Source organism: Xiphophorus hellerii, chromosome 18 (assembly GCF_003331165.1).
Source record: "Xiphophorus hellerii strain 12219 chromosome 18, Xiphophorus_hellerii-4.1, whole genome shotgun sequence".
NCBI classification, from domain to species: Eukaryota; Metazoa; Chordata; class Actinopteri; order Cyprinodontiformes; family Poeciliidae; genus Xiphophorus; species Xiphophorus hellerii.
Genome location: NC_045689.1, coordinates 23,625,055 through 23,637,926, shown reverse-complemented (window position 1 = coordinate 23,637,926; position 12,872 = coordinate 23,625,055). Strand labels below are relative to the sequence as shown.

At 38.3% G+C, this 12,872-nt stretch overlaps 1 protein-coding gene across 2 annotated transcripts; it reads right to left on the bottom strand.

The window, feature by feature from the left end:
• Nucleotides 1-729: 729 nt before the first annotated feature.
• gvin1l2 (GTPase, very large interferon inducible 1-like 2) lies at nt 730-9,033 on the bottom strand. 2 transcript variants are annotated; one of them, XM_032590677.1, is made up of 4 exons: nt 8,731-9,033; nt 7,066-7,200; nt 1,866-6,570; nt 730-1,723 (listed from the first exon to the last, which is right to left on the bottom strand). In XM_032590677.1, the coding sequence occupies exons 2-4, from the start codon at nt 7,106-7,108 to the stop codon at nt 1,579-1,581; spliced, it is 4,893 nt and encodes a 1,630-aa protein (XP_032446568.1). In that variant the 5' UTR covers nt 7,109-7,200; nt 8,731-9,033; the 3' UTR covers nt 730-1,578. The 2 variants fall into 2 exon arrangements, with proteins under 2 accessions (XP_032446568.1, XP_032446569.1); XM_032590678.1 differs by lacking the exon at nt 8,731-9,033 and having other exon boundaries at nt 7,066-7,667.
• Between the last annotated feature and the right edge of the window lie 3,839 nt (nt 9,034-12,872).

Below are 12,872 nucleotides of genomic sequence, written 5' to 3'. Positions count from 1 at the left end.
ACTAGGTTACAAAAAAAACAACAACTTAATCAGCAAAAAAACCCATTCAACTTATCAAGATTCAGCTGTAATCACTGTTTTTCCTTGCTTATGCTGTTAGGTTAGGTGTCCATCTGGTCATAACTATAGTTGCCGTGCCGATATTTTCCTGTCAGCCAACCTGATACCTCATGTAAAGCTCATGAGGTATCAGAACTCCAAATTCTGGATTGTAAAACTCTTCTCCGTAAAATGGTGGAGAAATAACAGTCTCTTTTTTGATCTTCTGTCTTCCTGCTCTACACACTTTCCCTATTAGCTTACCAATAGTAAGTAAATTGTAGTGTGATTAATTAAAAGATCAATTCTTGATTACATTCATTACTGTTTCCCATTGTCTCATATAAAGCTTAATTAAACATAATTAGTTCTGATTTAAAAAACCTAAAAAAACCCAAATTATTAAATTTCCCTGTCATTAAATGTGTTTGAATTTGTTCATTGAGAAAGGATTATTTCATTCTTTGGACAGGTTTTACATGAATTAAGAGAGTGATATTGACAGAGTGATTGTGATATTTATCTGCATGCATTAATAAAGTTTGCAATAGCTTAACAGTGCTTCAACACAGAGACGACACTTTGTATTTGAATTCTGCATCAAGCATATGCTGGCTGCTTCTTTGGGATTCAGATTAGTATCAGGTGAGTAATCAGTAAACTTACTGGTGTCACAGTAAAAAGACAGAATGATTATCAGAATTTATTTATTTAGTACAACATACATTAAAAAAGTTAGACATAGAGAACATATTAAAAAAATTCTAAAGGAAACAAATAACAATATTAATACATATATCAATCAATAATCACTTATACTATTAATTTCACACAGTCACGTTGACCAAAAAATATTGTTTAACTACTGTCAATCAAGAAAAACAAAAATACATTGAGAAAAAAATGCACATTTTCATTAAAATATATTCAACAATGGAAACACATTTAGTGTTGGAAAAAGATTAAGTGGTGAGAAATAAAGTAGAAACAATATAACAAGGTCAAAAGTTTTAAAAACATTCTAACTTCAAAATCTAAGATAAAATATTGAGGTAATGGACATAAAAATATTTAGCATTGCTGAATATTTAGTGAATTCTTTTTTAAAAGTTTCTTTTGTGTGCTATTTTTTCACGTATCAGATAACACACTAAAAGAAAAAAACTGCACCAGCCTAACAAATGTATCATTTAAAATAATTCCACTAGCTTCAGACATTTTACAACTGCGTTAAAGTACGTTATTTTTCCAGGCTTGGTGGAATATTTTGCCATTTTGACATAATGACAATAAAAAGCACACAACAGAATTTAAAATATGTATGAAAATAGTAACAGGTGAATAAAAATAATGAAAAAATGCAACATATCATCAGGTTTCAGACAAAATTCTCACATCAGGTTCACATTTTTCTTGTTTTAAACATACGAAGTCAAAATAAGAACCGAATAAAAGATATTTAGAATAACTCACTGAACTACTTGAAGAATATAAAAATTAATATGGCAATAAAAACTGAGTAAAAATAAATGCCCCATTTTAGTTACACTCTTTTCTGCCAAAGACTTCTTTCAAACCATCTAAGGCCTCCTCTTTTGTGATCTTCGTCCAATCCTCTGGAAACTTTGCAAGCTCTTGCTTGTATTCTGCTGCAAACTTCTCATTAAACCTCACCAACACGTACCTGAAGATTCAAGAACAGAATCTTTATTTCAGATTCGATAAGTGGTGACAAACTGTACATTTGTTCAATGTACCTTTAAAGCGTTATCTCAGTGTTAAGCAATGCTATTGTAAAACTCATGAATAGTAAACACAGACAATACCTCCAGTAATTGTTGGCCTTTTGGCTGTTGAGGTCATCAGAAACATCGCTCCAGTTCGTATCTTGCAAAGGAAGATTTTTACATATCATGAATTCTGCGTGTGAGTCCTTGCTGGTTTCTGAGCTACTGAGATGAAATGGAGAACAGATGTCTCGAGGCAGTATGCCTTTGGGTCGATGAAGCAGAGAGCTGTGTATCTCATGGTCAAGCTCTACTTTGTCACAAGGGGCCTTGCATAGAGGGCATCTTTTGTCACAGCCTCTCACTATTTGGAGAAGGTGGTCCTGTGGCAGAATTGAAAGGTCATTGAGAACCTCGAGTACATCCACATTTTGGTTGAAGTCCTGACTGAGACCTAAGTGCATTGTGGCCAGTAACTCTAGTAAACACTTAACAAAGCAATCCCAATCTGTTGTGATGCTAAAGAGGGGACCATTTAGAGACTCCTTCTCAACGTTAATGTTTGCATCTTTCTCTAAAATGAGACAGACTCTCTCCAGCAGTGGCTTTGTATCACTGAGCACTCCACTGGCACCTTCTGTTGTTTGACTTACAGCTGCCGCAATCTGCCCTACAACTTCTCCAAGTCTTTGTTGCTTTAATTTACGAAGGCTGGTTGTGTCAGCCAAGTGAGCAACCACTGTGTCATTAATCTTTGTTCGTCTGTAGTCTTCATAGAACAACAAATATTGTTCAAAGCTTTCAAAGCAATCTTCATTAATCAGATCTTCCAGTATGCTTTGGTGGAAAGCATGTGGAGACTGAAACTGCTTAGCTTTATTCTCAATCTCCTTTGCTATTTGTATCCCCAATGGCTGATTGATATACGCTAACACTAATGGTTTGATGACCATGGATATGAATGCTTGGGCCACCCTCTGGCACTGATCTCGTTTCCTAAACTGGTAAATGAACTCTGCTGTGTACTTATTCTTGGTTTCAGATATATATGTCAGAAGTTCTTTGTCCTTGCCAAAGCGGTCATGTAATTTTTGGAAATCTTGACATGCTGCATTACACAGATGTATTTTTAAATCGACTTCAAAAGCTGATCGGATTTCCAATGACTTTTCTCTTAAGCCATTTTCAATCATTTCTAACAGCTCAGTGATGTAGCTTTCTGAGAAATCTGCTGCTAAGCTGCATTTATTTGCACTAAACTTGTTGTATTCCTCTATGATTTTGTTCGCTGTCTTTTGAGCATCTAATTTTTGTTGCTTATTGTTGTCTTCAAGCATGTGTTTTAACCGGCTGCGATATCCAAAATGTTCATCACATACTTGGAAATTGGAAGTCTGCTTTTGGCCTACGACATCAAGTTTTTCCATGTGTTTCTGGAGGCCACGACTGATTAGATTCTTCCTCAGAACGTCTGCCACACTTGAACTAATGTCATCACTTTCTGAAGGTCTGAAGTCAAAACTGGAACACATCTTCTTCCACACACTCTCAAACTCCTCTTCCAGTTCGTGATCTTGAAGAAGAATATTGGTGGACTTGCTTGTCTCCACTAGTGCAACTAACTTGAACTCTTGCTCTCTTTCCAGTGATGTTTCAAATTTTTCAATCTGAGTCAAAGAACAGTGTGACTCATTGATTGTCTCCAACTTTTGCATGACCTCCTCAGATGCTCTTTCCTGGAGTTTGCTCATGTTGCTCAAAAGCATAGGCATGAATGTTTCAGAATTCATTTTGAGATTTTCTTCTGACATCAGATAGCTTTCTGCTTTTGATTTGAGTTTGTGTACTTCTGATTTGACTTCCTCCTGTGCTTCTTTCTTCAACTCACTTAAAAGGGCATCTTGAGCGGTACCATCCAAAGCCTTTGTGGCAATGATTTTTGTTGTTGCCCCCATTAACCAGCTCTCCATGCTTTCCAGAAGACCATCTTCCCATTGGGAAAACTCTGTGCAGAGCAAAGAAAACCCTAAAGCCATGTTGATGTTCTGTAGACTAATGGAAAATGAATCACTTTTTACTGCATCCCACACCTTAGACAACCGTCCAATGAAATCTGACTCTTCAGACTTGGTTGAACATCTCTTTAGGGCTCCAAACAGGGCTTCCTTAAGCTTTAACACATCATTTGTGTATTGTTTATCAACTGTTTCAGAAAGAGACATATTGGGCCAAGGTCCTTTCACAAATGTGGTGCTGCTTGTATTTAATGCATAGTGATTGTTGACATTTCCTTTGTCTTCAGTCTGTAGCATCTTGCAAACATGCCTCAACTGGGAAGCTTGTAATACAGCGTCTAGGCCCTCATCTTGAACCAGGAGATTGCAAATAGGAAATACACCGCATTCTTTGGAGCGGAGGAGAGAACTGACCATGACCTTAAATGTTGTCTCGATCTCTTTGCCAGCATGAGGAGAAATGTTCTGGAGTAAAACATCACTTAATCCTATTGCAAATGTGGCCATCATATTGTCGTGAATTAACATATCAGTTTCAATTCCTCCTGAAGCTAAGCCAAGGCCTTCCACATCAATTAACAAAAGAAGATCATAATCTAAGTCTTTTCTGCAATCATCAGGGAGACTTAGAACAGCCATATAAACCCCTCTGTTTGTTCTTTTCCATCCCTCTTGGAGTTCAACACCAAACAGGCCAGACAGAACCACAGCATTCCTAGCGTGATGATTGCCTAGGATCGTCAGCACTCTGGTCCTCAACTTCTCTTGATGTAGGGAGTGGTTCAGCTCTGCAAAGATGGAACTCAGCCAGCATATGGGGACGTTTGATGCATCTCCATCCATTAGTTCCAGTGGAACCCCATGGAGGAGAAGATCTGCTGCAAGTTTGGGCAAACGCAACACATTCTGACTTCCACTTGTATGTGTGAGCTCAAAAATCAGCCCCATCTCACGGAAAAAGTGTTCAATGCCTAAATTGTATGTTTTTGACTCAAGAGACTGTGAATACAAGGCTTTAGCATCTTCACATGAATCTTCAAGGTACAATTGTTCCTCGTTAGAACGTGATAACTCTGGTGTGGACTCCAAATGTTGAGTGGTGTTTTCTGCATTATGCAAATGTTGCTCCTCCTCTTGTGATGTTTTGCTGCACTGAACGTCTGATCCTTCATTGTTTACTGGCTGTTCTTCAGTTTCCTCTTCAGAATCTGTACAGAAACTGTCACTATCTACACTGTTATCGGCTTCATGTTTAAGGTTTTCCAGTTGTTCTGTTTTTTCTGTCTGTGACTCTGGAAAACTGTTCAGTTTTTCGGTTTGTTGTAGTTGAAGCCTCAATTTGAGCCAAGTAAGGAAATAAGTCCTCTGAATTTTATCCTTTGTGAAAAGAGCGTCTATAAAAATCTTCATAGCTGGGGTCATTTTGTACCTTTTTAACTCTGCCAAGATGTCTTTCTTTTCTTCTTGAAGTTGGGGTTCAGTTTCTTTTTCTGATTTTCTGTGTTTGCTTTCCTCCTTATCTAACTCTGCCAGTTTGTGCCACAAATGCCCCTGCAAAGGGAGTGGTTTCTGCTGAAATTCAACTGATCCCTCATCTAAACCCTTCAATATTTCCTCCACTGTGGCCATTGCTTTTTTGCAGACTGGGCTTTCATCCACAATTAGGCCAATATCCAATGCTAATTTTGCTGCTGCCTCAAGTGTAACGGGCTTCAGATTGTCTGGTACCCAACTTTTAAGGATTTCACAAAGGTTGTTTGCCACTTTCTCCACACTCAAAGTACTCCCTGGAAGCACAGACTCTTTGGGAAGCCATAAACATTCTTGAAGGCTCTGTCCATCATATCCCATAGTTGTGTTCTCTTCTCCTTCTGTACCGTAGACGTCGATTAGGATGAGCTTACTTGCCATGGCTTTGCAAGATTCAAGGAGTTGTTTTTCTTTCTCTTTAAAGTCTCCACAGAAAATTATAACAGCCGATGATGCCTGACATAAAAGTTTGAGACATCTCTCATGATGGCTGGCATCACCTCGTAAATTAGAGATAACAAAAGGGGCTTGGTATATATCTCTGTCGACATCTTCAGTGGGTAGATACCATCCAATCTCTACAAGGCCATTAGAGAGTCTTCGGGGAACTTGCCCTCCATCCATGCCCTTATGTATGAATATGTTTTTGCTTGATTTAGGTCCAGTCAGAACATAGTTAAGCACTTGTGACTTAGAGACACTGCAACGACCAAGTTTTATACATGAAATAATTGGCAGAGGTGTACTTGCCAAATTGCCATTTTGTACTCTGCCATTAGTAACCAGAGAGTGAGATCTCCATTGGCCCAAAACACCTCTTAACGGCCAGAGAAGGAACTGACTGGGTTTCTCTGGATCAGCGTTTGGTAGGACCAAAGGCACAGCAAACTTGCACTGCATCATGCGCACAGTTATCTCCTGCTGCAGAAATGTGTCAGCAGATATAAAGACAGATGTGACCAGATCCAGGGGGTTGATAGCATTTTCTTCCAAACTGCTGAGTTTTTCCTCTGGTAGTTTGCCATCCTCATTGAAAGGGTCAAGCTGAGCCTGGCAACAAGTGCTCCGGGCATCTTCACTAAGCAGCCAAAGGCGTCTGAGGAAAGTATTTGGAAGATCTTTGAGTTCTAGAGGCTGTTTATCCTCCAGAGTCCATGTGTTGATATTTAACACTGATGCAGAATCAAGTTGTCTAGTGCTATAGGCCTCTAGGCCAAGCTTATGAAGAATCTCTGCCTGGGCATTGTCCTTCAGAGGTCCTAGTGACAAAAAAAAATAAAAATAAAAATTCAAGGATGTAAAAACTGTATTTTAAATTGCACTTGTAATTTTGTATATTTAAACATATTTTAATAATGAATAGAAAAATGTTGAATAACATATTTTAAAAGAACTCTACTGATTTAAATTGTGCATATCTTGATTTCAAACCCAGCAATAGACTTAATTACTGTTGCTATTTTTTATAAATAGCATATGTGACAAGAAAAACATCATGTTCCAATCCTAAATATGTGCACATTGTGACATTTACAATCATAATAGAGTAGTTTACTGCAGTCAACTCTTAATCTATGTTTTCACCCTGCCTAGGGTTTTAAATCACTAACAAATTACAATAAGGCCGATTCATGACCTCAATTTGATGGCTAACTTAAAAGTACGAATATCTGGGGCATGCAGTTTATTCACAGTATTATACCACCTGATTTTAACTACAACATACAGGGCAAACGACTGTTCAATAAACATACTTTTCTTTTTGCTGCTCAGTCTTTTGGTAAGCTTGAAAGACATTGTGAATGCCTCTGGGTAGCTTCACTCTCTGTCTTAAATTAGGTTTTCCTCCCTCATCTGGCACATCCGAGTCTGGGAAACTGGCTAGAGACCTGTGAAAAAAAATCAAAATGTCAGTGAAATAAATACAACAGCAACCACAAGATAGTAAAAAGCTTTGTTTTATTTAGTAGTAGAACAAATATGCAAATGTGACTTGGCTCGACATGCTGTCTCAAAGGAATGCTCACTTGGTATGGAGATAATGCAGAGGGCCTGTTTTACCGGACTTTTATCTTCCCGATCTGGCTCTAACCGCACATCTTTCTTCATATTTTACATAACTACAATCCAACATCATCTGTTTCGAAAGAAGTGTGACATGCTGATAAGAAGACATTTTTTTAGCCAGACATAGAGACTATGAGACGAACAATAAAACCAGTTACTCAGCAAAGACTTAATAAGAGCTGCTCTTAAGGTTTTGTTTGGCCACTGAAATAGCACACATCTAATGAGGAGGTCAGGAGAAAACATAGAAGTTAGTTTGTTAGTCATTCCTATTTATTGCACTTAGAGTACATATTTCATTTATTTTTTTGTAATTTTGATTATTACATCTTACGAATAAGGGAAGCCGTAAATTCAGTGTGTCGTAAATTTAGGCCATTGCATTTAATTGACAAAAAATATCTATTTTAAACAGAATTGTCAAGCTTCTGCGATCTATGTTTACTTCCGTGAGCTATATTCTTAGCTATAGGTGCTATTGTATGAATTGCTGCATGGAAACAATCAGTCTGCAGCATTGTTGGAAGCCCAGGTTGCTTTGATACGGGCTTCCAGGTAATGTGCATCCTTGTATCTGCTGTTTTTCATCTACCTCTTGACAAAAACTGATCGATTCTCTTTAGGTTCAGGTCAGATCTGGTTACTGGCCAATCAAGTCGAGTAACACCAGGGTCGCTGAACCAGTTTTTACTGCCTTTGGCAGTGTTGGCAAATGCCAAGTCCTGAAAATGAAATCAGCATCTCAGCTAAGCTTGTCAGCTGAAAGAAGCATGAAGTGTTCAAAAATCTTCTGGTAGATTGCTGTGTCGACTGCCTACTTCAGAAAACACAGCTGATCAATACCAGCAGATGACATGGCACCTGATATCGTAACTGCATGACAGTAACATTTTACACAAAGCAGATTCTTTACCTCTTCACGCTTCTTCCACTCTGTGAGACCTTGATGTCCAAATAAAATTCAAACCTTAACCTTTGCTCAAAAGAGGGTTTTGGATCACTGAGCAACACGCTTGTTGTCCAGGTGTAGGATGCACAAACTCCAGTTTCGGTCCACTCCTTGTAAAGTTCTAACAAATTCTTGATTTTGCTTGACAATCCTCCCTAGGCTGCAGTTTTACCTATATTTACTGATTAACTTTTTCCTAACTCACTTATTTCTTTCTCTTAACTCTCTGAATATGAAGTTTTATAATGCATGAGTTTCACTTTTTGAAATAAGTGACTAAAAATAGAAAAACTTTCACAAAGTATTCTGCTCGTTTGAGATGTACTTTTAAATTGTTTTGTATTGCATTCTTAATCATTCATACATTTCTAGCAGGTTTTGTCTTAAATCAGATAATTCTTACCCCCTTTTGTTTCTCCTGTGCCTCTGCTTCAGGGAAAGAGTCCAGACATCTGGTTGTCCCGTCACAAGTTAATTTATACCCATCGGTTCAGTGACGAAATACCTGCCAGCACCTCCTCTCTAACCATATTGGAACAAAATGATCATTATTTACACCCACAGATACTGACAGAACACATTCAGGACCTGCAAGGAAATGGCGTGCTTGCTTTTGCAGAAATTCCTTGCATCACAGGCTTGACACTTAATCTTGATAATAGCACAGAATTGCAGTCTTTCACAGCACTGCTGAAATGTATTCAGTTGCCAAAAGGATTATCATTTCCCTTCAGGGGTCAGTGGCAAGGCTGCAGTCAGTGACGCACTAAAGCCTCGGACGTGTGTCATCTCTCAGAGGAAGGTCTCTTTTTACAGAAGAGGAAGAGTTAGCATGGTGATGGTTAATTTTATTCTCTTATAGCCTTTTTTGTAACTCTACCGATCTGTCCTCAGATGTGAGCTGTTGTAGCAGAAACCTTTTTGGTACCGTACTTTAGAATTGCCAATTGTATTTGGACGGACAATTTTTCACAGAGTTCAAAGGACTCGGCTGAAGTTTAAGTTTGATGAGAGAGAATGCCAAAGACTGAGATGTGAGTCCTGACTGAAGTGGCACTTTAGTTGCGAAGACAAAGTCTGACATTTGAAACTCGACTCAGGCTCAGTCTCTCATGAATAATCTTTATCTCAGGGAGCGAGGGGTGAAAATAATCCAACAGGTGAAAGTTATTTGAGTAAATGATCAATGAGGACATCAGATTTTACCAAGTTCCAAGGGCTGATTGACACAGTGACATTACACATCTCTTCTATGGTTTCAACAAAAGGTGCTAAATGAGTTAGACATCCAAGCTCGTCTGTTATTATATCATATTACAGCTAAACAGGAATCAAGATGTAGACAGCGGCTGAGATGTGCACATAATCCAGTTAGAAATTACATTTGTTTTCATAATCAGACTGTGAGCACTAAATTGTTCATGACAGCTTGTTTATGTTTATTGAAGCTATGTAATAACGGACACATGAAGCTTTTTCTTTCTAAACATGCCAAAAGAGATTTCAAAGCTGTGATGCTTAGGTCTAACTAAGAACAGTGGCTCCTTGTGGCCAACTGAAGTCACTGCAGCCTCTCAAGAGCAAAACTGAAGTACTGGCGCTGTTTGAATCCAATGTGAACAATTAAACTGCAGCGTTGAACATCGTCAGTCATGTGACAGGGGTGTTAAAAGCTTAAACACTTTGCTTCAAATGACTCCGACTCAGGAGGAGTAAGACAAACTCCACAGTGTTTGTCCATTAAAAACATAATTAAACCAAGATATTTTTTTTGAAGTGAAAGACACTAAACAAGTTAATATACTTAACTTGTTTATGTGCTCACTGCTTAGTTGTCATTATTACAAGTTTGTTTTTTTTTTTTTTTAAATAGAAGCACTTCCTTTTTCATACATTGAATTTGACATTAACAGGTATCAACCTAGTTAACTTTAAACCCCAGCTTTTAAGTTGTTTGTATGTTTTTTCTTTACATGAACTGCATGCGTTAAAAAGATAAAGATGATCATAACTTAGAATTAAGGATAGCAATTTGGATTCACGGTATACATCAGGTTTGGTTTAGCCAAATAAATGGCTTGCTATCATTTTTAATACAAATGTTTCAGAACATTATGCAAGATTAACTGAATAAACAGGAACTTGGGATCCGTCCCACTCACTTACACTCATGGAGGGCATTAATATGTCACAACACCAAAGGTCAAGATTAAATAGAGAATAATTTTCCTGATGGTTCAGAAGGCCCATTTAGGAAGGCAACAATTTTGCATCACTTTTCATAGGACATCTCCACTTATACATTGCATTATCAGTGGGTAAAGCTTTATAACTAAAGGCGACACAAAGAAAATTGTATAATATTTGCATTCGTAAATGCCACATAAAAAAAAACACAAATACTGGAAAGCTGTACGTCCACCTGAGGGATAAGTGCTCTGCAGAGGAAAAGATTACAGCTTCTCTATTTCTGTCCTACAAAGCTCTTTAGCAGTCTTACCATTATGTGTCTGGAGCTGCGAGCGTGAGGCGTGTGTGTTTCATGAGCCTGAGAGACTTCTGCAAACGGACATAATCAACACTGTCTTCACATTGCCTTCCCCTGAGAAGTCCTCTGCTGAATTGCATGCCTGATTGCGCAGACTTATTTCTGCATGGACTTTTAACTTTCTGTTAACTGAACTGAGGACTGCAACAGAAAGCCAAGACCTTAAGGAATATTAAAGACTCAAATAATAGTGGTCAAGATGTTGATCACAATGCTAACGGCCATGTATGTGATGGTGAAAGTTGTAGAATCGGTAAGCTGATTTTATTAACATATGACTTACTGATAGACTGCTAAAGATCTGTGTTGAGAATCGTAGTTGCAGCAGTTCAATGCATACAAAATACATATTTTCTCTTCTCCAAATAGTTTCTTTATGGAACTGAATTTTAATGTGACTTGCTGAAGGAAACTATGGCTGGAACCATTAATTTATATATCTTGCAGTGAGTTGCGTCAGTTTAAATCTGACTTATTCAATTAACATAAAAAAACGGTGTGATTTGTCAGACATTTGCAATAGAAATTGTCTTCCAAGAAATGGAGATTCACTTTCAAACTTCAGAGTGTTTCGAAAGGAGGAAGGAAACACTCATAAGTAACTTCTAACCCAAGCCCCCCTCCCTTTTTTTGCTTTTAGATTGGGGTCCGATTCGCACAGAAAGACGAACCTTTGCCTTACATGGTATCTCAGCCTTTGCCCTGGCAGGTTCACTCTGTCTCTCACAGCCGGAGGAGCAGCAAAGCAGAACAGGTTAGTCTTAACAAGCTTTCCACTTCATTATTGCTGATGCTATCTTACTACATTCAGTTACCAAATTTATTTCTATGCATGTATCCAAATCCCGTCTTCTGGATTCCTTCAAAGTGTCTTGTCCACTATTTTGTACATATGACTGCATCGGCTGCCCCTCTCTTCGCTTGGCTGGGTTTTCATTTTCATGAATTCCTCAGTCCAGTGCTCTGTTACTTTAAGATAAACCACGTTGAAAGTTCACCAGCCAGCCAGAGCTCAACGTCATATAATGGCAGCTCCTCATAAAATCACAAAAATTTGACTTTGGTGGGATTTGCACCACAGGCAGCACCAGATATGTTCCCCAGTACAAATATGTAATTAGATTATGGGCTAGAATTTGTTCACTTTTTGACATTGTATTCCACCACAACTTTGTGTCCATAAACACTGCTGGTCTGTGTAACACAATAAAGTATTTTATTTGTGTTATATTTGACTTTAGAAAAAATTACTTTCAAGAGTCTGATGAATCATTACCTATAAGTCCATGGATGTTTGCATAAACTAGACACCTGCAAAGTCTCAGTTTGCTATCATGCTGAAGATTTTGAAAAGGTTCTTGGGGAAAAAAAACACATTTTTTCAAGCTTCAAAATATCTGATGGCAAATGACTGACAATCTGAATAATTCCTAGCACCTCTCTTGTACCTTTCGTGGAGTTTTAGGGGCCTGATTTGAAAGGTACCTCTGTGATTGCTTGACAGTGTAAGAAAAATAATTATGGACTAAATCTGACCGCAGCTTCATTTCACTTGTACCTGAGTGAGAGCAGAGTGCACACCTTTTTGTTAGTGTCACAAAACCGGTGTTCAAGCTGAATGCAGGCACCTAGCCAAATTTGCAGGTAAGCATGCCAAGACGGGACAGTTCTCCAACTCTGGCTCCCCCGCCAGTTCTCCACTTGAGCTGTAATCCCAATCAAGAGGATTTGTGTGTGAGGTCATTATTCAAGCTCTGGATAAAAAAAAGGGCACATGGGTGAAGTCACACATGCAGCTACCTGATGCCCAAAAAGAGCAGCCCGTTTTTACGGCGTCAACGGATTCTACAAAAGCTAGCACGATAAGCTATCCATGTGCTCAATCACTTCTGTATTCAAAGGAATGTGAACAATGTGTACTGCAACTTCCAGATAACTTTGTGTGTTTTTATCTGTTGATCAGATGGAGACTTTAGTTTGAACGAGCTTTCTAACAG

Excerpts from the sequence above, each read along its gene's own strand:
- gvin1l2 (XM_032590677.1), bottom strand. The coding sequence starts at position 7,108 with ATGTCTTTCAAGCTTACCAAAAGACTGAGCAGCAAAAAGAAAA. Across the intron at positions 6,571-7,065 it reads ACTGAGCAGCAAAAAGAAAA|GACCTCTGAAGGACAATGCC; the intron begins GTATGTTTATTG and ends TTTTGTCACTAG. Across the intron at positions 1,724-1,865 it reads AAGGCCAACAATTACTGGAG|GTACGTGTTGGTGAGGTTTA; the intron begins GTATTGTCTGTG and ends TTGAATCTTCAG.